This window comes from Ictalurus punctatus, chromosome 1 (genome assembly GCF_001660625.3).
Source record: "Ictalurus punctatus breed USDA103 chromosome 1, Coco_2.0, whole genome shotgun sequence".
NCBI classification, from domain to species: domain Eukaryota; kingdom Metazoa; phylum Chordata; class Actinopteri; order Siluriformes; family Ictaluridae; genus Ictalurus; species Ictalurus punctatus.
In genome coordinates, this window is record NC_030416.2 from 8357720 (window position 1) to 8383851 (window position 26132).

The 26132-nt window shown below is 39.4% G+C and overlaps 1 protein-coding gene across 2 annotated transcripts in view; it reads right to left on the minus strand.

The window, feature by feature from the left end:
• Window positions 1-24659, minus strand: part of kcnn3 (potassium intermediate/small conductance calcium-activated channel, subfamily N, member 3) — a 98762-nt gene extending 74103 nt beyond the window's left edge. The window contains exons 1-3 of one of the 2 annotated variants that reach the window (XM_017495446.3): window positions 24513-24659; window positions 24062-24222; window positions 22324-23382 (exon numbers count right to left, since the gene is read on the minus strand). In XM_017495446.3, the coding sequence (XP_017350935.1) occupies window positions 22324-23334 (1011 nt within the window). In that variant the 5' untranslated portion in view covers window positions 23335-23382; window positions 24062-24222; window positions 24513-24659. Of the gene's footprint in view, window positions 1-22323; window positions 23383-24061 lie in introns of both variants that reach the window. The other variant, XM_017495365.3, reaches the window with a different exon arrangement.
• Window positions 24660-26132: the final 1473 nt, after the last annotated feature.

Sequence of the window (26132 nt, forward strand, 5' to 3'; positions counted from 1 at the left end):
AGTTCTAACTAGGTCAAAGATTTGACCAAGAGGGGATGAGGGTGACTACCCAGAGAGAAATCACTCTCATCAATGCTGCCAGTGATGCTGTTGGGACTCAATGAGGATCAGCTCATTTAACAGATCACGACAGCAAATGCAGCTGACTTGACACTAATGGGTCACCTGGCAAAAGACATTCAGCTGTGCCCAAGAGGTAGGTAAATTTCTGACAGCAGTGCATCTACAAACCTGGGGGCTGTTTAAAGAGGTTGAGACATTCTGAAGTTTGAATGACAGACATATAATTGTTGGGTGTGTCTGGGTGTGTGGGGTAGCATAGTGAATGGTCTGATATTGTCCCTATGATGTGCAAGAAAAACAAAACAAGGAGGTCACACTTGTACTTTCAGCTGACAGGCCTCCATGCTTAAAGCATCTTCCTGTGCACCTGCAAAGGGTAGATAAGGAAGGGGATAAATCTGACAGTTCTGAAAACATTATTTACCATAGTGACTACAGTAGTGTGTTCATATGAGGAAGCAAATCAGTTGCAAAATCTACTGCAATGTAGGACCAAGGATGAGTGGCTAGGGTACACCTTGCCTGCAAGGAGAGTTTTTGAGGTTTTTTTGAGGCCATACTGTCCTGCCAGCATCTGTTGGCCAAGAGCCAGTGGATCTTGTTCGGCCTGGGTAACCAGTTGAGAGAAAAGAGTTGGCCTATGTAATCAGCTTGCCTCTTTGGTCCAGGAGCAGACAAGTCTTGTTAGCCAGGCAGTTATCCGGAAAAGGGTAGTTCTGAGAAGCCTAATGAACAGAAAGGAAAGGGCATCTGCTTTGGTATTCCTAATTCCTGGTCTTATAAGTAAAGGTAAACTCAAAGCAGTTAAAAACAAAAACGAAGCTTGCTAATATTATTACGCTTCAAAGGAGTTCTTCAAAGGCTGTGAAGGATTAGGGTGTTTGTGAATGGTGGCAGAAAAGAAAGGAAGCAAAAAGCCTGTTCTACTTGCTCATTTCACTTTAGAGTACATGGACTTCCCTTAAGTAGAGCAGTTAATGTAGATCCTTAACTACTTCTGTTGAAGTGCCTTTTGTGCTGTAATTGTTGCAGTTCTTTGATACTAGGAGAAATTTCAGAACTCCCAATTCAGAACTGCATTGGATATCCATGGTAAACCCCTCAGAACAGATGTACCTCAAAAACTGTTATAAGGATAACAGTTTTGTACCACGAAACTTGGGACAAGGTGGAGGGCACTAGGCAGGAGCAGATAGGAGTATTTCATGCTGAATGCTGATGAATTGGATCTTTATAATACAAGTCTGGATACAGGAGTCACACCAGGAGCCAGTGAAGTCTTAAAATAATGTGATAGCTTGTAGTCTTGATAGTGCATAGGCACTTGCATAGTTGCTTGGAATATGGACAGGTGAGTATGTAGGGTGCTCAGGGACCAATGACTTAATCACCGTGCATCTCAGTTGGTGTGACTTGGGGAGGTTATGCAGATGTATACAGGGAATAAGGGAATCCAGGTTTGCAGAATACCAATTTGATAACTAAATCCATTCTTAAACCCTTCCTATATGCCAACAAAAGTGTTGCCTCATAGTATCTACCAACAGCCAGAGTTCAGAATTCCAAAGCATACTCATCAGCTAATTGCAAACCTTGATAGTAATAAAAGTAGAGATGTAATTAAAGTGAGATCCATGAAAACATGGTTTGCTAAGGGTGGTGTTGAAGAACTCTAGTGGTCCTGACCTTAACCCCACTAAACACCTTCGGGATGAATTGGGACAACGGTTGTACACCAGGCCTTTTCACCTGGCATCAGTGCCCAACCTGTGGCTGAATAAGCACAAATCTCCACAGCCACATTCCAAAATCTAGTGGAAAGCCTTCCCAGAAGAGTGGAGGCTGTTATAGCAGCACAGGTGGTACAATTCAATATTAATGCCCACGGTTTTGGAATGGGATGTGCAATACTCAGGTGTCCACATATTTTTTGACCATATAGTGTATGTGTAACCCATCTATGAATAAGAGTAACTTTCCATGTGTATAAATTGAAGTACGTTTTGGACTTGAAACCCTGAATATGGCCCATAATGGTTAAGTACATGATGCCAGTCTCCAGTGTAATTAGAAGAATAGACACCTGGTAAAGCTGAAATAACTCAGCATTTTTCGGTTTACAGATTCACTCACAATATCAAACAAATTGCCTCAAGATTAAACTTTTTCAAGAATTTGCATTTGCTTCTAGTCAATTGGTAGAAATTGCTGCACTTTCAGTTTAAGTATTACTGTCAGCTCTTTTACCAATTGGACTGGGTTCCAACACACTTCTAACTCAGTTTGGATCAAAGTGTCTCTCGAAAGAGTAATTGTAATGTCTTTGATATTACAATGGGCTCATTTATCTCAGTGGATGTGTAGAATCAGAAAGCTTATACAGTTGCAATCAAAATTATTCAACCCCCATTGAAAATCAGGTTTATTGTCAAAATTTCAGACAAAAAAACAAAAACAAAACAGACCTTCAGCTGTTTGCAATGAACACATCAAACAAAAGCAATTGAAATAGTTCAACACAAATGCTTCAATTGGTTTCCCCAAATTCATCTGAAAATGCAACTTATAACAATTTCTCCAGTTTCAAAATTATTCAACTCCTTCATGGCAAGCATTTTTAGCACTTAGTAGGGCACCTTTTTGCTGTTATGACCTGCTGCAAACAAGATGTATAGCTTCTGGCAGCGTTCCTTAGGAATCTTAGCCCATTCCTCATGAGCAATGGCCTGCAGTTCAGTAATATTCTCGGGTGTGCGTGCTACAACCGCCTTCTTCAAATCCCGCCAGAGATGTTCTATGGGGTTCAAGTCAGTTGACTGTGATGGCCCTGTAGAATCTTCCAGAATGTCTTCTGCAACCAAGCTTTGGTGGAATTCGAGGTATGCTTGGGATCATTGTCCTGTTGGAAGTTCCAATGATGCCCAAGCTTCATGTTCCTCACAGACAGCAGTTTTCTGAAGTTTTCTCCTAGGATTTCCTGATACTTCAATGAATCCATCTTGCCTTTCACTTGCTGCAGGTTTCCAGTGCCAGATGATGCAAAGCAGCCCCAGAGCATCACTGAGCCACCACTATGCTTGACTGTGGACAGAGTGTTCTTTCTTCATTCTTCTTCCTCCAATACCACTGATCCATCATGCCAAAAATGTCCAGTTATGTTTCATCGCTCCACAGAACAAAATCCCAAAACTTCTGTGGCTTATTTATATGCCTTTGAGCTGACTTTTCTTGTGCTTTTGGGTAAGTAATGGTGTACGTCTTGGAGTTCTAGCATGGAAACATTCTGTGTTTAGTACGTGCCTTATTGTGCTCACTGAAACCTCAGTGCCTATTGCCACCAAGTCTTGTTGCAGGTCTTTTGGAGTCACTCGAGCATTTTTCACAACCTGCCTTCTCAGAAATCTGGTTGGTGTCATTGATAGCTTCCTTCTTCTGCTCTGTCCAGGTATTTGATGCATTTTCTGCCCCTAGACAGTTCAGGTTTTTCATGTGTTCCAGCTCAAGCACACCTGGTGCAACTAATGAAGCCCTTGATTAGTTGCATCTGGTGTGCTTGAGACAACACCTGTTTTGTATATTTGTGCTGTTCTCAGGGATTCTATTCAGGGGGTTGAATACATTTGAAACCGAAGAAATCATTATAAATTGCATTTTCAGTTGAATTTGGGGAAACCACTTGAATCATTTGTGTTGAACTATTTCAACTGCTTTTGTTTGATTTGTTCTTTGCAAACAGCTGAAAGTCTGTAAAATTTGACAATAAATATGATTTGCAATAGGGGTTGAATAATTTTGATTGCAACTGTACATATTGTATGTTTTATAATGATTATAATGTCACATTGTAACTTCTAACTCCTATTTTATCTTCAGTAATTGAATAAAGTTGAATGTAAGAGATTCTGTATAATTCTCCAGTAGATTGCTTTTGGAAAGACTGCACGCCTTCGGTACCATTGCTGCTATACAGTCTAACCCTGGTTCAAGTTAGGGAACTGCTGGGGCTGTTTGAGATCACCAGTAATATTTCTGTCTGCCTATGAAGATTGCAACATGAGCATGAAGAACTTTCCTCAACAACCAATGTGAACATGGTGGTGACCCACTGGTGTGGCAGTTCTGAACCACGTGTTCAAATACTTAGTCTGTTAACTGGTTATTTTGTTTTGAAACATTGTAGAGGTACAGCTATCAGTCCCTTATATAAGACCTGTCTCATCTCTATGGACATTGCCTCTGGACCTTTCACCAAATATTGTGCCATCAACAGGCTTTCCAGCAGGCATCACCACAACATCAGGGCCTATAGGTACCTACATCTGGCTAACTAGATCTATGAATACACAAACAATTTCTGAAACAAATGCAAATAATCAATCAGAACATTATACTAACAAATTAGTTGCAATATTTATCAATTACAAAAATTAATATAGCGGCAAGCAGCGATTAAAGGGGCCAAGCACCAAAGACACAGCAAGCACAATGAGGAGCCCAAAGAACACGAAGAGGAGAAATAGAATGTACATGAATGAATAAAAGATAGGTTCAAAAGCACAGCTGAGAATAAGATTGAAATAAGAAATGAACATAACATAACAGAGGCATTTATTTGCATGCCAAGAAAGTTTGCATGAAAGTTTCTGCTGAGCCACAAAAGAAAGGAACCAAATGACACAAGATTACAAACATTTTTAAGAGCTTGCACCACATGGGAATCAAACCCAGGCCCTTTAGAATTGAATAATTTCATTTATCACAGTGTGCCACACAGAGAACGCACATTTGGTTTGATGCTGAGGAGAACTTCCAAGGTGAGAATGAGCACACAAACTGCATTAGTTAGAATGTTAAAAGATACAGGATCATAACTTTTGACCAAATATGATTATCAAAATTCCATTCTGTCCATTGATCATCTGAGCCAATTTTGGTAAGAATTGGACAAAATTTGAACGAGGAGTAGCTAAAAAACTGAATTCTGCACATTTCAAAATGGTGACTACTGCAATGGGTGGTTTCTTAATCTGAGATTTGGATTGTGATCATCATAAAGAGAGTAATCTAATTAATTAAATTTCTTTCTCTAGGACAAAGTGTTCAACAATTATAACCATTTGAAAAGTGAATATTTGAATTAGTGGTGGTGCTATAGAGTTGGACCTAGAGACCTCATAATTGGTCCAGATACTCTTCATGGTCATATCTAGGAGTGTGCCAAATTTCATCATTTTCCTACTTACAGTTCATAGGGCTGACAGTGGGGAGGAAGCAGAATAATAAGAAAACTAACAGATACAATAGGTTATACAATATAATACACACCTTCTGTGCTTGGCCCCTAATAATAACAACTTATACTAGTTGAGTAAAACTGTTTTTTGGTGGATTTGGTTACTGACCACTACTGCAGGTCTGAGTGCTCACGGAGTCTGACTGGTGCTGATACATTTAAGATTCAGATGTCAGTCATGTTCATTACTGTTTCAGTGACTGGCAGTTGGTTAAAAGGTTTGGCCCCCTTTGGGAGAGATCTCCCAATCATTATATGGAGAACTGTGCATCCAGGCAGGACAAGTGAAGGGGACAGTTTTTTTTTTCCTATGCAAAAACCAACACAAACTGCTATACCCCCATTCACCCCCAGTGAAGGCATGCACACGAGTGGGGCACAAAAATGACATATTAAAAGCCTGTTATCCAATAAGCATTAATTTTTTCTCCCATTAAAAAACAATGTACTTGAATCGGCCATAGGAGCCCATAGAAGCTGTGCATCACAACTCCAATAGAACGCCAGTGTCAGCAGCTTCAAAGGAGATTTTTACCAGGCTGCACTGTCCACCAAAAACAGTTTATGTTAAATGAACAAACAGCGTGATACTGTAGTGAGATATTTGATTCACTAAAATATTGCATTTCACAACGGGTGATGAGTAATACAGACACATTTCTATATTTGATATAGAAACATTTCACTGCTGCATTTTAATGACATTTTAGGGGAGGTCAGGCTTCACATGTAGTCTTAAAGTAATTTAAAGTCTTAAATCAGTTGAGCTACACAAACTTGGCCAAGATACCAATAGTCCTGGATCCAGATTTGTTGCCAAGCTATGGTGAGGTTAAACCAGGTATCTATAATAAATACATCTAGAGACAGGTGTGGGTGGGAACAGGAAATTGGGACGGTTTTTAGAGAGAACCCATGCAGGAGTAGCATTGTTTGTGTTAATTTTCCACAGTAATTCACTGCCAGGTTTTTGAAACACTTTTTCCAGATTCTCACCCTAAGTCTGACCCCTCTGTGTTGACTGATCACCCTGTATACTAATTGTATCATTTTTTTCACAAGTTTTATTATGCTATCATTGTTTCTTGTTTTTATTACACAGTTGCTATAGTTTTAGTTACTGTTGCCTGTTGCTTCACATTTCTTTGCTTTATACTGTATACTGGATTTTATCACAAACAGGACCAAACCAAACTGATTCACATTTCCACAAAAACTGCAAGAGCAATAAGCTTGGAATTCATGCAAATAAAGCCTGAGGAAAATGAACAACTTCTAACCCTACTGCTTTTAAGAAATGTAGTGATCCAGTGGGGTTAAGGCTCTGGATTACCACTTAGAAGGCACTAGGTTCATGCCCTAGCACTGCCACTGTTGGGCCCTGTATCATGACTGACCTAATTTCCTAACCAGCTGGGATATGCAATGAAAAGAATTTCACTGTACTATAAAGTAGATGTGACAAACAAAGGCATCTTATTAAATGCGCTGAGCCATTTAATAGCACAACACAATTATTGGTAGAAGTGTTTATCAACAATCACAAAACAAAATATTTTAGGGTAGTCTGCCGTATATGTCTCAACTAAAAACATTTTGTATTATTAGGTATTTATTAAATATTTATATATATATATATATATATATATATATATATATATATATATATATATATATATATATATATATATATATATATATGCCCAAGAGGGTTAAGGCAGTGCTGGAAAATAATGGTGGCCACACAAAATATTGACACTTTGGGCCCAATTTGAACATTTTCACTTAGGGGTGTACTCACTTTTGTTGCCAGTGGTTTAGACATTAATGGCTGTGTGTTGAGTTATTTTGAGGGGACAGCAAATTTACACAGTTACACAACCTGTACACTCACTAATTTACATTGTAGCAAAGTGTCATTTCTTCAGTGCTGTCACATTAAAAGATATAATCAAATATTTACAAAAATGTGATGGGTGTACTCACTTTTGTGAGATACTGTGTATATATATATATATATATATATATATATATATATATATATATATATATATATATATATGAACACAATACTATTCTTATTATTTTATAATTTGACAAAGTAGTCAAACATACACAAATTATATACATATACATATATGCCTTTATACATACTGCCTTTACCTTTTTATGTCCAATTTATTTTCTGTTTAACAGAAAAGTCAGTACCATTAATTAATTGTCGCATACTTGGCATTCTGCCTGCTTTATTTTCATGACCCTTACATTAAGGGGACTTCCATTAACAAATCGCACCAAGCCTCTGCATTTTGGGCCATATTCAGTGTGCAGATTTAATACAGAAATTTCACACATCAGTAGACCTCAGACCTCAGACTTAAAGTTTGCCGAAAATAGAGGCTTGTCTCAGTTGTGTGCGATTCTTACCTTTGGCTTAAGAGCATTATTCTTGTGTAATATTCATATGTGCTTATATTGAACAAGAAGCAATGTTAATTCCAGCGCTACTGTCTAACTGTTTGTATATAACCATAACGTGCTGTGCTATAATTCAGGTTTTTGACATTGTAAATACACTCCAAAAAAGCACTGAATGACATTTGAAGTTAATTTGACAACTCAAAACAGCGTATTAAAACATGATAAAATAACTTACATTCTGCGCATACATTATGATTTTATGATCATAATCCACATTCACTTGTGCGTACAATTAACTATTGGGGCACAATACAAAAAATAAAATAAAATAAAATAAATAATAGGACGTGCTGATCAAGTTTCTGAGTAGTAGTGGAAGTCATTTTGTTAAAATAAACCAAATTTGCAGTGCTTAAATTTGAATGTGATTAATTTCATGCTGCAATATATTGCTGATATACAGGTGCATTTCAAAAAAATTTGAATATCGCAGAAAAGTTATTAAATTCGAAATTAAATTCGAAAAGTGGAACTTTCATATATTCTAGATTCATTACACAAAGTGAAATATTTCAAGCCTTTTTATGTTTTAATCTTGATGATTACAACTTATGGAAATGGAAAATATATATATATATCGCTTTCCCTGTGCAAATACTGACTTAATTTGCTGACTCTGAATGCAGCCCTTTATTAGTGAACACTGCACACAATATAGGAAGTTTCTGGATATGAACTGGATATGTAATCTCAGGTTTTAAATTCTATACATGTAGGTTGTTTAAAATGACAGTGTATTTATGCAGAGCAATTGAAACTGTAACCTGTGATAAATACATAATGTTAAATAACAAAGTGAACATTTTGAAGCAGGATTTTACTAATTGATTTTGATCAGGCTGCAGTAGAAAGTGATTGCAAGTCTACATGTCCTGCCAATTAGTCTGGTACTCAGAACTTCAGCCTCGTCACATCTCCTTCTTTCAGCCCCTATTTTATTGCTTTCAACTAACATTTCCTGCTCACGTTCTGCTAGACGAAATCCTAAATCAAACCCTCCTCCTGCTCTTATTGGAAATAAAATTTGGACATACTTGTATATAATACTCTTCACATCTTTAAATATTTTGATAGGAACACAACTGGTACAGAACAGAATATGCCTGAATGAGCACAGCGTGTGACAGAGTTACTGATACAGATTTAGACACCATGCGGCACTAATCGGCATTTTGAGCTCTATCTGTCCATCCCAAGCGAAGACACTTGCACGCTCTCTACTCTTTTCCTGTTGTCTCTCTTCTCTGCGCCTCATTTACTAAATCCTAGTCATTTTATTCTTACACTTGTGTTGTGTGCTGTGACATCTGAATACACACAGTGTATAACTGTGCACAAGTTTAATCATTCCTGCAGGTCCAGCATTACAGCTATAAGCTATAGCCATATTTAGATATAACATTAACGAATATATCGAAACAAATGAATAAATCAGTATTCAATATGCCATTTGTCCACAGCCTATAGTTACACAGCCAATAAGTCTCTCTCTCCAGGATGCAGCATCATTATCTCATTCACAAGGGGAAAAAAATCATCAGCAACAAGGATTTCTGCATTGTTCCTGCCTTGTATACATGTTAGACTTCATGTGCGCCTTCATAGCTTTTTGCATAAGGTAACCTGTCCTACAAAACAAGTCCTTTCATTTCTTCACAGTGTATTTTCTTTTTACTTTTTGGAACCATTTGGAGCTCCGTGGCTACTAGCCGGAGTTAGTCTAGCCTTGTTATCTAACATTCCTGTTCTGTCTGCGAGTTCTCACTCTAGAACTCACTCTGTGAACAGTACACCACTCACCTGTCAGTCCCTCGCTGAGTGTGTCTTCCCTTGATACTGAGTTTTTCACATTGCACGCTGTGTGCAACCTGCGAGTCTGTAAATATGTGCAGGTTGAGGGATTCTGCCTCACGCGCTGTCGTGAACACCTTAACTAACACGAGGCTTACAATCAGGTTGGCATAGAGCACATAGTGAATGCCTGCCATTGACAATTGCATTGCATCACTGTTGGTTTCACCGGATAAAGCACTAAAAAAAAATAATAAAGCACTACTTTTAGACATGCACTGTTCAAGTGCCTAATGCAGACACACTGATGACATTCTGGTGAGGTCTTACACCTCATGTATAGTGAATACAGAGAATTCATTAGCTTGTTTGTAGCTTGCATTGGAACGATAAAAGACTTGCAAAACCTCGCTCTTAACAGTGGGACACCTAATAAAGAATAACGATGGGTTCCATATGCTTCTAGATTTGAGCTGAAATGGTTAATTAAATACCCTTATGTTCCATATGGTAAGGCTATAAGATGTTGCTTTGCGTCTACAGACTGGTTCACGTCACTGGATCTGTGCAATGTATGTGTTCATGTTCCCATTGCTTCAGAGCGCAGATGCTTTTTCATGTTTGCCTTCCAAGGATAGACATTCCAATTCAAAGTCCTACCATTTGGCCTCTCTCTAGCACCATGGGTGTTTTTAAGATGCATGCAGGAGGCCCGGTCACTTCTGCTGGCCAGAGTTATAGGGTAATACTTCCATAAGATAATACTGCCATATTTGAATTACTGACACTTATGTTCCCCCCACCATGAAGCAGGCCATCTGGGGCCGGTCCACACATAGTACCAGTCAAAGCAGTCTACAAAATTCATTGACATAAGGCTAGATTAATTGAGAATTAATAGACACCCTGTCAAAAGTATGTAGGATATGATCAGACTTACCAGTCTAATTTGAGCAGTGTGTGGAACCAGCCCCTGTTGACTTCTCACAAAAGTGATCTGCCTAGGAGTGGTGCCCTATCAAAGAGAGATGCCACCACAGATTTCTCCATCACAAGCTGAGCAGGCAATGTGGTGCCACAGAGGCACATGAAGCTTGTGAAGCAAATTCTTACTAACTACCAGGTGCTGCTCCATTTGCACAGCATCATGATAAACATTTGTCGATCACCAGGGCAGCACAAAGTAAGATGGCACTCTCCACCTTGCACAAAAACTCAAGTGGGCCCACCAATGTTTAGCAAATAAAAGCAACTCCCTTGCCGGGATGGCCCAATGGCGCAATGGTCAGGGTAGTTTATACAGCTGGGACAGTAAGGTGTGCACCCAGAAGTGATGTCCCAGTTTGGGCAAAAGTTTGGTAGGACAAAGGTAGACCTCGCTGTTAATTTCCAAATCCACCACTAAGTCAAGAGGCACTGGCCCAAGACTTGTCCTACTGTCTACTGTATGCATTTCCACCTCTACCACTGATCCATCAGCAATCACACCACAGACCATGAATTAACAACATTTCAAAGTTAATTCAGCACTCAAATGGCAGTAGTAGTTAAAACAAATCAAAAAGCAGAAACAACAACAAAAAATGTTAGGGTTAATGTTATTACGCAGGGTGAGGAGGAAATGTGAAGGCTACTTAAATCAGCCGCCTTTCTTGCAGAAAACAAAACGACTAAGTTTGGAATCTAAATGGAGTTTAGCCATCACTAGTAGTGGGTACTGACCAAAAGACAAGTTCATCAAAACTGGAAGATAGGAAGGTTAAAGACCGGATAAAGTCCAGCCGATGTTTTTCCAATCTTCAACTGTCCAGTTTTGGTGAACCTGTGCACACACTGCAGCCTCAGATTCCTGTTCTTGGCTGACACAGTAGAACCTGATGTGTGGGACATCTCTTCTGACTTCACCCATCAACAAGGTATTTCTACCCACAGAGCTGCCACTCACAGGCCGTTTTTAAGTTTTTTGTCCCAGGATTTCTGAAACACTCAGATTCCATCTTACTGTACTGTACTGATACAACCTGTACAGCAATAGACACACACCCACACAGACATTATACACACATACCGTCTTTACATATCGATTACACACATTCACTCACTCTTGTTCCCCCTCGAACTCACACTACTTCTATGGGGTCCTGAGCCTTTCATCATGCAGCTCCTTATTTATGGAACTTGTTACCACAGTATGTGCGAAACAGTGAAAGTCTTATTGTTTTTAAATCTCGCCTGAAGACCCATCTTTTTAGGCAGGCTTTCATGTGATTACTTTTATGTTTGTAACCAGTCTGTCCCGGCTGTAATAATGATTATTGTTGTTAATGTTGATTATTGTGTTTGTAAGGTGTCCTTGAGTGTCATGTAAGGTGCCTATAAATAAAATGTATAATAATAATAATAACAATAATAATAATAATAATAATTCCACATACACACACTGTACACTCTCCCAGAGTCATCCGTCATTCTAATTTAATTACTGGCTCTTTTGAAGCTTTCATTTTCTGCTGGGTTCCATGTTCAGTGGCTCACGTAGGCAACCATGACACACAGAGCAGATAAGTTATAAACACCACGCACGCACACACACACACAGACACACACAAAAACCCGAAGTAAAATCTACAGGTTGTTATTGCATGATTTGATATCTATTAGGATAGTTCATCATGCACAGTTAGGCTGAATTCTGCAGAGCAACGATACACACCAAACTAATCACACGCCTCATGCACTCTCTTATCTGTTGCCAACAGGAACTGTTCCTGTATACACACACACATACATGCATGCTTGTGCGCGCGCACACACACACACACTGTTACTTGTATACGCAGCAGAATCTGAACCTGAATGTGTAATGTTTTTAGGGGGGGGGAAACATAACATTTTCGGGTTTTGAACATTTTAGGTGAAAAAAATTAAAGCAGTCGAAAATACAAGTTGTGAAAAATTTATCTCAAGCATTTCAGAGAAAACATCCCACATAAATCAGAAAGAGCAAATGAGCCAGGCTCTAACTGAACTCAATCTTGGCTAATTACATTACACCTGTGAGCTCATGGAGGGGGGCTTCATGTATTAGTCAGAGTTTGTGGTGATGCATGATGCCAGGCAACCGAGTGAGGTTTTCCCACTTTTAAATTGCCTATGCAACCTTTTCTTGATATGAAATCAAATTATATGCCAGTGATACTTGGTTTACTACTTGTCATTTAGGATATAAACAACTGCTTGACATCTAGTAGGTTTTTTCTGTCATAAAAATCCAGCTTTAGAATAAGATATGGTCAAAATAGACATGGTAGAAACCTGTAAAACTAGATTTTTTCCCCAAAAATATTTTGATTCAGTTATTAGACCAGATTAGGGCATTCATCAGGTCAATTCTGGGGCTCTGGATGTTACAGTACAGCAAATATATTATTTACATTATATTATTTTGATATTCCATCATTCACGAATAGAAGAAGACGGATTCTTGAGTGCAGAAAACTCAAAACATTTTTCAATCTCGGTCAGATTTTGCAAACTGCTAAAACTTTTCAAACAATTCTACTCTTATGGGGTTAAAGGTGTCGTTTTATGTGAAACGTTTTTAGAACACAGGCGATATGTAATGGCACGTATGTATGTAGTAATGCGCAGGTAATATGAATGAACCAGTGAACATGTGGGCTCTATACCATATCTAGACAATAATAAATAAAAATACAGTAAAACAAAAAAAGAAAAAAAAAACAGCTTTTGCTGTGATTTATGCATAGCACATCAAACACTGTATTAATACTAATACTTTAGTAATCATCAGGTTTGGGCCATTAAGAGACAGTGATAATCACTGTGTGTTATGGGTATGTGCTGGCATGTGAATTAAATTACACTATTGGAAAAAAATAAAAATAAAAATGGTATGCAAACAGGATTTATTTCAAATGTATACAAGGATTTTTGTGTTTTAAATAATGTATTCATGAATAAAGTTGTACAACATAAAAATGTGATGGTATGACTGGAAATGTTTTTTAACTGCTACAGCCAGAACATCATTCAATACCCAAAATGAATTATACCCTGATTAATTAGAAAACTGAATCACTGTGTGCTTTCATGAATCACTCTGTACAGTATTTTGCAGAGTTTTTTTTTTTTTTGTGGTTATTGCGGCCAAAAATGCCTGATTATGCTGTGGCTTTTTTTCAAAATTTGGCTGAAAGCGCACTGTGATGATGTCACATGATGCTTCTGGGCCAAAATCTGCAGTAATTTTGAAAAATCGCAAGCTCCTCCGAATATTGCGGAGTTCGCTTGATTTTGCATTTATTTCTGTGATCGCAAAATCCTGGAGGGATTGATAAACTACTGTTACAGAAATATATTGAACAACAAGACAACATGATGGAAAGAGAACTAGCCGAACACACGTGATCATAGAGAGACTGGAACACAAACCCTTGACTGCGCCTTCTCTTAACACCAACTCTTCCACCCACGCTGAACATGTTTTTAGTACTGAGATATATTTTTTTTTCCATTTCTATTCAGGGTTTCTTATACGCACATCTAAAATTTGCATGAAAACTTATGGATACCTCTGTAACAGGCTGGTGGAGGTTTAATTTAGGAGGCTACTAGTTATCCTTATTCCCTTACTGCTTGTTTATTTCATGCATTTTTCCCCCACATTTAGTTTTGAAGGAAATCACAGATCAAGGCAGTGTTTGACTTCACACAGTAAGGCACAACAGTGCTGATAAGCCCTGCACTATGGATTTAGCAATTTCCCTGGTCTCTTCCTTTTATACCTCAAATAAAATGTTTATAAAAGTATAAATAAAAACCTTCCCCTTGACCTACTTCATGCCATCATAGCTTTTCAACTCCACTGTATCTGCATGCGAAATTAAACAAGCACACATCCAAACACACACATACACACCCTCTGCACTGTTAAGCTCAATTAAACTTTGACTGACATGTACACGCGCAGTTGATTAGACTCCGACATACGCCATTACGCTGCTGAAAAACCAATTATGGGGCACACTTAGAGGCAGGCAAAGAAAAGAGCAGGGGAAAGACATACAATAAAAAGACATGTGCAGGCACAGACATGCATATAGATACACTCAAGGGGCTCTTATACACTGCCCTCCACTAATTTGGGCACCCTTGATAAATATGAGCAAAGAACACTGTGAAAATTTGTCTTTATTGTTTAACCTTTTGATATTTTGTTTAAAAAATTCACAAAAATACTCATGGATCTCAAACAATTGCAAACAAATCATAGATTTAGCCAAAAAAATATATCTTTGTTAAATATAGGTGTGCAACAATTATTGGCACCCTTTTAGTCAATACTTTGTGCTACCTCCCTTTGCCAAGATAACAGCTCTGAGACTTCTCCTATAATGCCTGATGAGGTTGGAGAATACATGGCAAGGGATCTGAGACCATTCCTCCATACAGAATCTCTCCAGATCCTTCACATTTCGAGGTCCATGCTGGTGGACTCTCCTCTTCAGTTCACCCCACAGGTTTTCTATGGGTTTCAAGTCAGATGACTGGGACGGCCATGGCAGGACCTGGATCACTTAATCTTGTAGAGAGTCTGTTAAAATCAATACACAATTGCGAACAACCCCCATTGCTTGGAGTGGTGGGAGAAGACAGATACAAACACACATACTTGAACCCAAGCCTACTGCACAGCTGATCAGTAGGAGCAGCTGCACCTTCTTACACATACATATACAACATACACACAAATCCCCAGGCCTGCCATGCCTGAGGAAAAAAAAAGTATTGATTTCTCAGAGAGAGGTGACACATGGCTCTGTCAGGCGTTTAGGCTGTTATTGGGTGTGGATCACGCGAAGTGAGCTTTTATATGTACCTGAATTACATTTTAAATTGCTTTCATTTAACATGTTGTGGCAGTAATGTTTAGTTGATACTTATATTAGACTACATTTTCATATCTCGATTATTGCAATCTTCGCATTAAAAAAAAAAATTACAATATGTTTTAACCCTATCATGCAATGTCTACATTTATATTTCATTAATGAAAGGCACTTTTTGAATAAATATCTCTCTCTCTCTCTCTCTCTCTCTCTCTCTCTCTATATATATATATATATATATATATATATATATATATATATATATATATATACACATACATACATACATACATATATATATATATATATATATATATATATATATATATATATATATATATATATATATATATAATGTATGTATGTATATAATAAATATAAAAAAATCCCAGATTAATATTTCAGGCTCCAACCTTAGCTTTTTTTTTTTAACTACTTAACTAAACTTACCTCAAAAATCAGCTGCATCATGCAACAGTGCTAAACTATGTAAATTTTGTACATGTTAAAGAACATTGCTACAGGTTGTTAAGAAAAAAATAGATAATTTTGATCATCTTTAGACCTGAATGTTAACAAGTTTGGAAGGTTTGTTTTGAAAAAAAACAAAACAAAAAAAATTGTGATATTCCTACACATATTACACATTTACTTTTTTTTTTTTTAATATACAGTAAGTAATATTTAAATATCCAACCATCCATTCATTTTCTGTACCGCTTATCCTGCACAGGGTCGCAGGGAGCCTGGAGGACTCAGGGCAGCCCAGGGGACTCAGGGCGCCAACCCATCGTACGGCACGATCGCATACACACTCCCATTCACACACACTACAACGCATGTCTTTGGACTGGGTGAGGAAACTGGAGTACCTGAAGGAAATCCGAAGCACAAGAAAAACATGCAAGCTCTGAACACCCTGGAGGTGCGAGGCAAACGAGCAAACCACTAAGCCACCATGCCCCCACAATGAGATATCGAAAAGTCCACATTCAATGTCCCATCTACAGAATCTGGGTAGATTTTTTAAAAACTTTTTTTGCATGAAAGTGTTAAACACACAATGCTGCGTGTAGTTAACTTATTTCTGTTTGCTTACTATCAATTAAGGGATGAATAAATGCTACATTTGAATTAACATAAAATATAATATAATACATTGGAGACCAAATCACAGCGTAGCAAAGGTTTCAAGATTCAAACTAGTGAATCAGAACATAATTCAATACAAATAGAAAAAGCTACATAACCGCTGCCGATATTTTAAAGTGTCCACAATAACAATGGTGTGTATATTAACTACTGTAATTTTTTTACCGCAACACAGTTCCGCAACACAGTTCTGTAACATAAACAATAGGTCTACATTAACGTGTTATTTTTAATATGTTATCGTTCATACAGTAACAGCTCATACACATTGACTTGTATGGTTATTAAATTAAAAGTGGTGTTGTTTAAAAAAGAAAAACATATAATCATCGATATGGTGAAGCTTTCTGTTAGTAGACGTTATCAGAAGACAGTAGGATTATGTAATATTTATGGAAGGAGTCTCGGTTGTATGTGCTTTTTAAGTTTCCCAACACAGGAGAGTCTTTAGGACAGAGGAGTTTGTGCTTTCTAGTTTGTCTGTCACATGACAAGCTGCGTATTAAAAAGAAAAAAGGTGTTCAACTTCAAGAGAGAAAAACTAGAGGCCAGTGAGCGAACATCTGTTTATTACTGCTATATCGTAAGCAATAATGGTAAAGCTTCACATCGGGTTGTATTACAGCACCCCAGTGTCTGTAATTTTCCCCACCGTGTGTTATTCCGTACATATCGCATAACCAATTATTGTCACCTGAGCATGATAAAGAACTGCTTTTTTTTCGCCACAATACCCATCACATGTACAATATAGTCAAGCTAAATGTATTAAAGGTCAGCAAAGAGGCATTGCTGCATGGTCTTCATTTCAAGCCTGAGCTTAGGTTACTCTCTGTGTGCAGTTTCTCAGCATGTTGCAGTGGGGCAGTGGTGGCTTGGCGGTTAAGGCTTTGGGTTACTGATCAGATGGTCGGCCACTGTTGGGCCCTTGAGCAAGGCCCTTAACCCTCTCTGCTCCAGGGGCACTGTATCATGGCTGACCCTGTGCTCTGACCCCAAAGAATTTCACTGTGCACATGAATATGTGATTAATAAAGACTCATTATCATTATTATGTTGTTCTCCATGCATCAGCATGAGTTACCTCTAGGCTCTGCAGTTTCCCAAAAACAGGTGGACTGGTGATTCTAACCTGCCCTTAGGCACCCTTAGGGGTGTGTGTGTCTGTATATGATGCCCTGTGATGGATGCTGTCCCATTCAGGATGGATTCCTGCCTCACAACCATTGAGTCCTAGGCTCTGGATCCACTGCGACCATGACATGGATAAAGCGGTTACAAAATACGAATGAATGAAAAAATTATTTTTTTTTCAAATAGGCTTTCATTGTATTCAGATAACAACATTTGAACCCAATTACTTATGGAGATTTTCACACACAAACACATTACGGTATCACAGTGTTGTCTCTCATTCCTTCACTTCTGTAGAGTTTTACCTGCATATTTTAAAAAACGCAGGTGTGCCGTGGGTGTTAATGAAGTCGGATTTCCTTGCAGAAAGAAAAAACATGTTACCACTGTCAGATCTAATTGAGGAGAAGGTGTGTATGTGTGTGTGTGAGAGAGAGGATTACTTACATATATTAGGCTATCTTAGCATTCATTTCCTGTTTCATTCCCTTCAAAAGTAGCTGACCCACAGCTGAACACATACACACATTTATTACCGCAGCTGTGTAATAAAAGTGCCTGTCAGGAGTGGAGTGCAGCATGTGTGGGTGGATGATTATCAATAATCAATAGAAGAGATTGAGGTCCTTTCCACTGGGCATGACAAGTATTAACGCAGCCCATTGCCATATCCATCTATCAGTAGTCACCTTGTTTCCCTCCCTCTTCCACTGTCGCATCCCCTGCATCTTTCAGGGAAGACCAACATTTTATCACTAGTGATGCACGGAGTATTTTGTGTGTAAGACACACACTGGGATGCTCATCTGGAGATGAACTGCGAGAAAGCCCTTTAATTGCTGCGAAGGGAGACATGGCACTAACAGCATCCTTTGGTGTTGGTTTATAATGGCTATAATGGTATACAATCATCACGACTGTTATTTAGCTGGCGAGGTTGACTCACTCGGCCATTTTTGATCCCAAATAAAGAGATTTTATTATGGCCTGTCATTTAATCTCTCCTCACACTCTCTATTCTGCTTTTCTCCCCCTCTCCAACACTCCCCTGTTCACCACCTGCCAGAATAACTGATAGAGAAAAAGAGAAGGGCGTTGGGAAGAGGATTACAAGAGAAAAGACAGCTAACCTAAGGCTTACATGTACAGTTGCAATCAAAATTATTCAACCCCCAATGCAAATCAAGTTTATTGTAAAAATGTACAGACTTTCAGCTGTTTGCAATGAACGAATCAAACAAAAGCAATTGAAATAGTTAAACACAACGAATGCTTCAAGTGGTTTCCCCAAATTCAACTGAAAATGCAACTTATAATGATTTCTCCTGTTTAAAAATTATTCAACCCCCTGAATAGAATCCCTCACAACAGCACAAATATGTAAAACAGGTGTTGTCTCAAGCACACCTGATGCAACTATTCAAGGGCTTCATTAGTTGGTGTGCTTGAGCTGGAACACATGAAACACCTGAACTGGCTAGGGGCAGAAAATATATACAATACCTGGATGGGGCAGAAAAAGGAAGCTGAAACCATATTTCAGAGAAGGCATGTTGTGAAAAACCCTCGAGTGACTGTAAAAGACCTGCTGCAAGACTTGGTGGCAATGGGCACTGAGGTTTCAGTGAGCACAGTAAGGCGAGTACTAAACGCAGAAGGTTTCTATGCTAGAACTCCAAGAGGTACACCATTACTGATCCAAAAGCACAAGAAAAGTCGGCTCAAAATCATATAAATAAGCCACAGAAGTTTGGGGATTCTGTTCTGTGAAGCAATGAAACAAAACTGGAACTTTTCAGCACGACAGATCAGCAGGATGTCTGGAGGAAGAAGAATGAAGAAAGAACACTCTGTCCACAGTCAAGTATGGTGGAGGCTCGGTGATGCTCTGTGACTGCTTTGCATGCTCTGGCACTGGAAACCTGCAGCGTCTGGAAGGCAAGATGGATTCATTGAAGTATCAGAAATCCTAGGAGATAAATTCATGCCGTCTGTGATGAAGCTGAAGCTTGAGCGTCATTGGATCTTCCAACAGGACAATGATTCCAAGCATACCTCAAATTCCACCAAGGCTTGGTTACAGAAGAAGTCCTGGAAGATTCTACAGGGCCATCACAGTAACCTGACTTGAACCCCATAGAACATCTCTGGTAGGATTTGAAGAAGGCGGTTGCAGCACGCAAACCCAAGAATATTACTGAACTGCAGGCCATTGCTCATGAGAAATGATAAGATTATGGTGAGATTCCTCAGGAACGCTGCCAGAAGCTTTGCATCTCGTTTGCAGCAGGTCATAACAGCAAAAGGGTGCTCTACTAAGTACTAAAGATTCTTGCAATAAAGGGATTGAATAATTTTGAAACTGGAGAAATCATTATAAGTTGCATTTTCAGTTGAATTTGGGGAAACCACTTGAAGCATTCGTTGTGTTGAACTATTTAATTTGCTTTTGTCTGATTTGTTCATTGCTAACAGCTGAAAGTCTGTAAATGTTGACCATAAACCTGATTTGCAATGGGGGTTGAATAATTTTGATTGCAGCTGTATGAACAAGAAAGAGAGAGACTGAGACCAAGAATAATTATCAAGAGAGCTAAAAAAAAAAAAAGGAATCCTCCCAGAGAAAGACAGTATAAGAGAAAATGAGTGGGTGAGAAAATAGAAAGAAGCATCAGAGGAAAAGGAGCGAGAGGGAAATGCATCCCAAAAGATAGTCAGACGTGAGAAAGAGAGAAAGTCAATATATAACTGAATGAGTTATGTGAGACCCTTCATTTTTCAATGTCCTCTCACATTTTATGTTAAATTTAGGTAGCAGACAATATAACTAACAGATCACTCGATATAACTTTAATACAAATCACAAGGTAGCAGGTGCTAAATGTTATTGAAATTTAAAATGGAGCAGCTGATGGCATCCATCAGCAACCTGGGTTAGGAAATGTACCTTTCCTGAATTTGGAAAACAGATAGTGACATGAATTTCAAGTATGAGCGCATACTCCGCAGCTCAGGTTGTTCCAATGAGTGCTCTTACAGAAAGTGAAGGAGAAGCCAGGAGAAGTGGAACTATCCAGGTTGCTTCCACCCACAATAGGAGCTCCCAGAGACTCCAGTGAGTCATTTACACATGCACAACCCAAAGCTCTTTTGTACCTGTAACATATCTATACTGGGAAGATGTTCCTTCACTGCAACACTGTCATTTGCGATAGCATTTCAGATGAATCAGTTGAAGATTGTAGCTTAGTTTAAACAAGCTTTTAAAAGATTAATAATTTTACGTAAACTTTCGTTGCAAAACTATTGCACCTCCATTCCCCAGCTGGATCTTTCTGTGGTTGGTGTCATAACAATTCAGATATATTTCATAGAAGCAAATATAGCAGAAACTATACCAGTATAGCAGTAGTATATCCCGAGAACAGGAGTATATCCTAGATTTAATGCCAGTTCATCACTGGGAACCATGCATGTATACGTACACATTCACACACCTGTTCACATCTAGGGCAATTTAGGCTAGCCAAACCACCTCCTGGCATGTTTTAGGAGGTGGAGCAAACTGGAGAACCCAAAAAAGGCCACATGGAGATAGGGAGAACATCAGAAACTCAAGCTCAGGATCAATATGGAGTCTGGCACCAGAGTGTGAGATGGCAACACTATCCAAGTTTCCACTGTGCCACTCCAGTACAGAAAGAAATACTTTCCTGTAGAAGAATATTCATATTATGTCATGCAATGTTTGTTACAGATCACACAGTAATAATAATAATAATAATACCTACATACAAAATAGATTCTGAAAGTCACATAAATCCAGTGCACACACACACACACACACACACACACACACACACACACACACACACACACACACACACACGCATAAAGCTAGACTTCATGTCGCCATGTTGATGCCAAACTAAGGACTGTGCAACTGACACTCAAAAGCAATTTATAGCGAGTACTGATATATGTTTATCTCTTATACATTAGAGTGTAAAAACACACACACACACACACACACACACACACAAAACAAGATGTTTGCGCAGAATTTCCACTGTACCCAGAGACCACTATCATTTTCTTGACTCACTCATTAGTGGATCAATGCCACTCTCTTTAGTATACCATGAAAAACCACAAGACTGATGTACATATATTCAGCCATAAATCCTTACACACACACACACACACACACACACAAAACATGAAGTCCAGTCCGCTGTACCAAGAGACCAATAACACTTTCTTGATTCACTCAAACAGTGGATCAATGGCACTCTTTTTAATATGTGATTAAAACCGCACTATACACTTGCACAAAAACACACACACACACGAGGGTCAATCAATCATACCCACACTACAGACACACTATCAAAGCAAGCCATATCATCAAAATCCAGTAATCATCTTGCCTAGTCAACAACTCATCCTATTAACACATCCTGACCTGCCCATGTCCGGATCAGATTAGATACTCACCTTGCTATAGACACCCCAGGAAAGCTCTGTCTCAATCACCATGACAACGATGCCAAACATGCCAAAGATGAGCGCATAGTCACTGAGTCTCTTCCTCTTTTCGAACAGCGCCCTTCGGTGGCCAAGCTTGTAGCCAATATTCTGGTTCTTGCGCTTAGTAGCTTTGGCGGCTGTCCTCCCAGTCTCTCCACCTGCCCCACCTCGCCGTCCATTGCCCCCACTTCCTGACAACCCAAGAGTGCCCCTGCTCTCAGAGAGGGTGTGGTTCTGGTGATAGATAGACATCTGATTAGCCGATGACTCAAGCTCATAGACATGTCCATATGGTGGATCCTCTTTGGAGGAGATGACAATTTCAGGTGGGATCTGGGGTGCCGTAGTAGAGGAAGAGGAGGAGGGCGCTGTCCCATGTCCAGTGGCAGCCCCACCATCTTTGCTGTCACTTCCACTGTCAGACTCAATGAGGTTCCTGCGTGAGGCGCTGAGACGGCTGAGAGGTTTCATCACACCACCAGTGTACTTGCATGAGCTCATGGCAATCTCGGTGAACGGGTTACTGTCCCTGCGGTGCACCAGTGGACTGGCCTGCCTGTGCTTGCAACCTCGATCCCGTTCCCGTTCCCGCTCGCCTGTCGGTGAGTGAGAGGAATAAAAGAGGGCGTTATAGATGGGTGATGTTTCACCGCTCAAGCTATGCTGGCTGCCCAGGCAGGACGAGAGTGGCGTGCTGGTGGGGTGCAGCGCATTGGGGATTGGTGCCGGCAGCTGTGGTGTTGTCACCAGTGGAAGCTTCGGCAAGGAGACTGGCGGAAGGTTTGGGCCAGTTGGTGACGGTGTGCCATTGAGCCGCTCCAGGCTGCTGGTTCCACCTGTATGGTTAGAGTGATTGCTGCCCGGGTAGTTGCTGGAAATGGACGTGTGGGAGATACCACTCAAAGGGTGGGGAGCGTGCTGATCATCATCTTCGCTCCCGGCAAGGAGGGCCAAGCTCAAAGAGGGAGGGGGATCCATGGCAACCAGGGAACTCTGGCAGGTTTGGGTGTGTGCTTCTCCTTGACTCTGTTCAGACAGACAGTGTGGTGAAAGAGAGACAGACAGGTTTAATGTTCCTCGAAGGAAATTGATGAAAGGAGCTGAAACTCCTAATTGTGTGGTAAAGGTTGTCACCCTGAGAGATGCCTGAGAGAGAAATGGGAAAAGGAGTTGGTTCAGACTTGGGTAGCCTTTGTATGCTTTCCTTAAAGGAAGTCAAATATGAATTTTAATGTTGTGAATCATGTTGTTGCATAAGCTTGACGTTGTGTTTGCTTAAATTAGGGGTAAGGATTTAATGGTTTAATTTAAAAAAAAAAAAATTGGGGGGGGGGGACGGAGGGCTTGCATTTACGGTTGTAGTACTGTGTGTAGACGTAAGGATTAAACAAATTTAGTTTGTTTAAACTGTCTGAACATATTTGTCAGCATCAAGCTTGGAAAAAATGATGAACCTCTGAATCTCTAAAGGACCCACTTGTCACTCTCCCTCCCTCTCTCCCTCTCTCTCTCTCTTTCTAGCAATCTCTGTCACCCAATCGTTACTGAATCTATAGGTATTATTGATCAACCTAAACAAGTGCTCTGACTTGTGACAAATGTCAAGTGGGTGCAGTGAAGCTAGATTCGCTTCAAACACTGAAGATGCTGTATGTACTAATCAGATTTGTCATCATGTTTCTCACTCCTCGGCGGAATCACTCACCTCTCCTTCCGTCGGTCTCGAGCTCCCCCGGTTCAGAATAATCTCTCGCACTTTTTCTTTTTCATGTTGTCACGAACATGCCGTCGTTGAGCGCCCGTTTCCTTGCCGACAGACTTTGGGGCTCTGTCTTCCTCTCTTCTATTCTCCTTCTTGAAATATATCTATTCACATAAAGGTGATGTAATCCCTTTGCGAAAGCGGTGGATCCGTTTAGTACGCTACCTGCATCTTTCTTTTCTTAATTCCAAACAGGTTGGTGGGAAATAATAATAATAATAATAATAATAGTAATAATAATAATAATAATAATAAAAATAATAATAAAACATCAAGCAGGTGTGATCCTGAAGACTACATAACAGAAATGTACTACGGGGCGAGTCATTGCTTAATTGGGCTACTAGGTTTCAGTATACATAACAGAAAATAAAGTAATATTGTTTTTTCTAACCCGATGCGTTTCTTCAGGCTGTCAGAAATCCCTCCTGCTCTCTCTGCTCAATCAGTCTCACTCTCTCTCGCGCGCGCTCTCTCTCCCTCTCTCTCTCTAGCTGTTTGTCTTAACTTCTGGCCCCGCCCCGGTTACGCCTCCCTCAGCCTCTCATTGGACAAATATTACACGGTATAAACTAGCGATTAAAAAAAAAACTCGAGTTAGTAAACAAACGTTTTCTTTGTAGTCCTGCGAGAGCGTTTATCACCTGTAAAATGTTTAATGCGTATCTACGAATATCAAACAACCTGTAGGATACTTTCATACCTGTAGGAAGTCTTCATTCCAGGACCTTCGCTTGTCTTTCCCCGTACTCTCATACATGCACGCACGCACGCACGCGCGCGACTTCATTGCGCATGCGTACAATCTATGATACCTGCATGAGTGGTAGGAATCCAATTATACTTTCGCTTTAGTAATCCGGACTTTTCCGTTATTCACGACTCCATACATTTTAATTTCCGTTGAAATAGTAATAAACTCTTTTGACAGACATAAGTCGATGTTCCATTGATTGTTATTATTCAGTTCATTCAATTTTATTTTGTATAGCGCTTTTAACAATGGACATTGTTTCAAAACAGCTTTACAGAAACATAGAAACAAAGGAAATAGATTTTAAGTGTGTTAATTTTTATTCCGTAATGAGCAAGCCGGTGGAGACGGTGGCAAGGATAAACTCCCTATTATCGTTATTATACCTTGGAATATTTTGTTATATACTAGTTATTGTACAGTTATTGTTATTGTAGTTATTGTTATTTGACCCTAGTGGTAAAAACATGGAACTGCAACAAGTGCTAATATATAACTCACATTTGTAATAAAGTTCCACAAACGAAGGAAAAGTGTAAATGTAGACCGTGTCTATGATGAACAGTAATATTTAATTGGAAGATATAGGCAAGCTTAGTAGAGGGAAGGGGGAATTATGGAGCAGATAATTTCTACTCATTAGAAAAGTGTGTGCAACACAGTGACGTTGATTCCCATGCAAAGGCTGAGGAAAAAATCAGCAAAATGTCAGTGTCTCCCTTTTCCACTACTAGATTCAGGGCGCTTAAAAAAATGGTTTTAGAGATGGAGATGTACTGGAAATTTTGTTGAAACCTAGCAACCCTGGTTGACAATATTAGCTATTCTACTGCTGCATTTCCATACATCCATCCATCTTCTATACCGCTTATCCTTCAGGGTCGTGAGGAACCTGGAGTCTGTCCCAGGGAGCATCGGGTACACAGGGTACACACTAGAATAGGGTGCCAATCCATCGCAGGGCACAATCACATACACATTCACACACCCATTCATACATTATGGACACTTTAGACTATTGATGCATTTGTGGCTTTGTAAGTGGTAATTTGCAAGTTGTAATGACATCGTTTACCACCTCAGCATGTTCGAGGTGCAAAGAAGGAAAAAAAACATGGATGCCCCCATGAAAGTGTGTCTTTTGGTTGGTCTGCCAGAGCATGTGAAGCTCATAAAAAGCTACTTTAACTGCACTTTTACAGCTACATGCCTGAGTGGCTTTTGGTACTGTTTTACTATAATGAACTTCAAACATTCTTG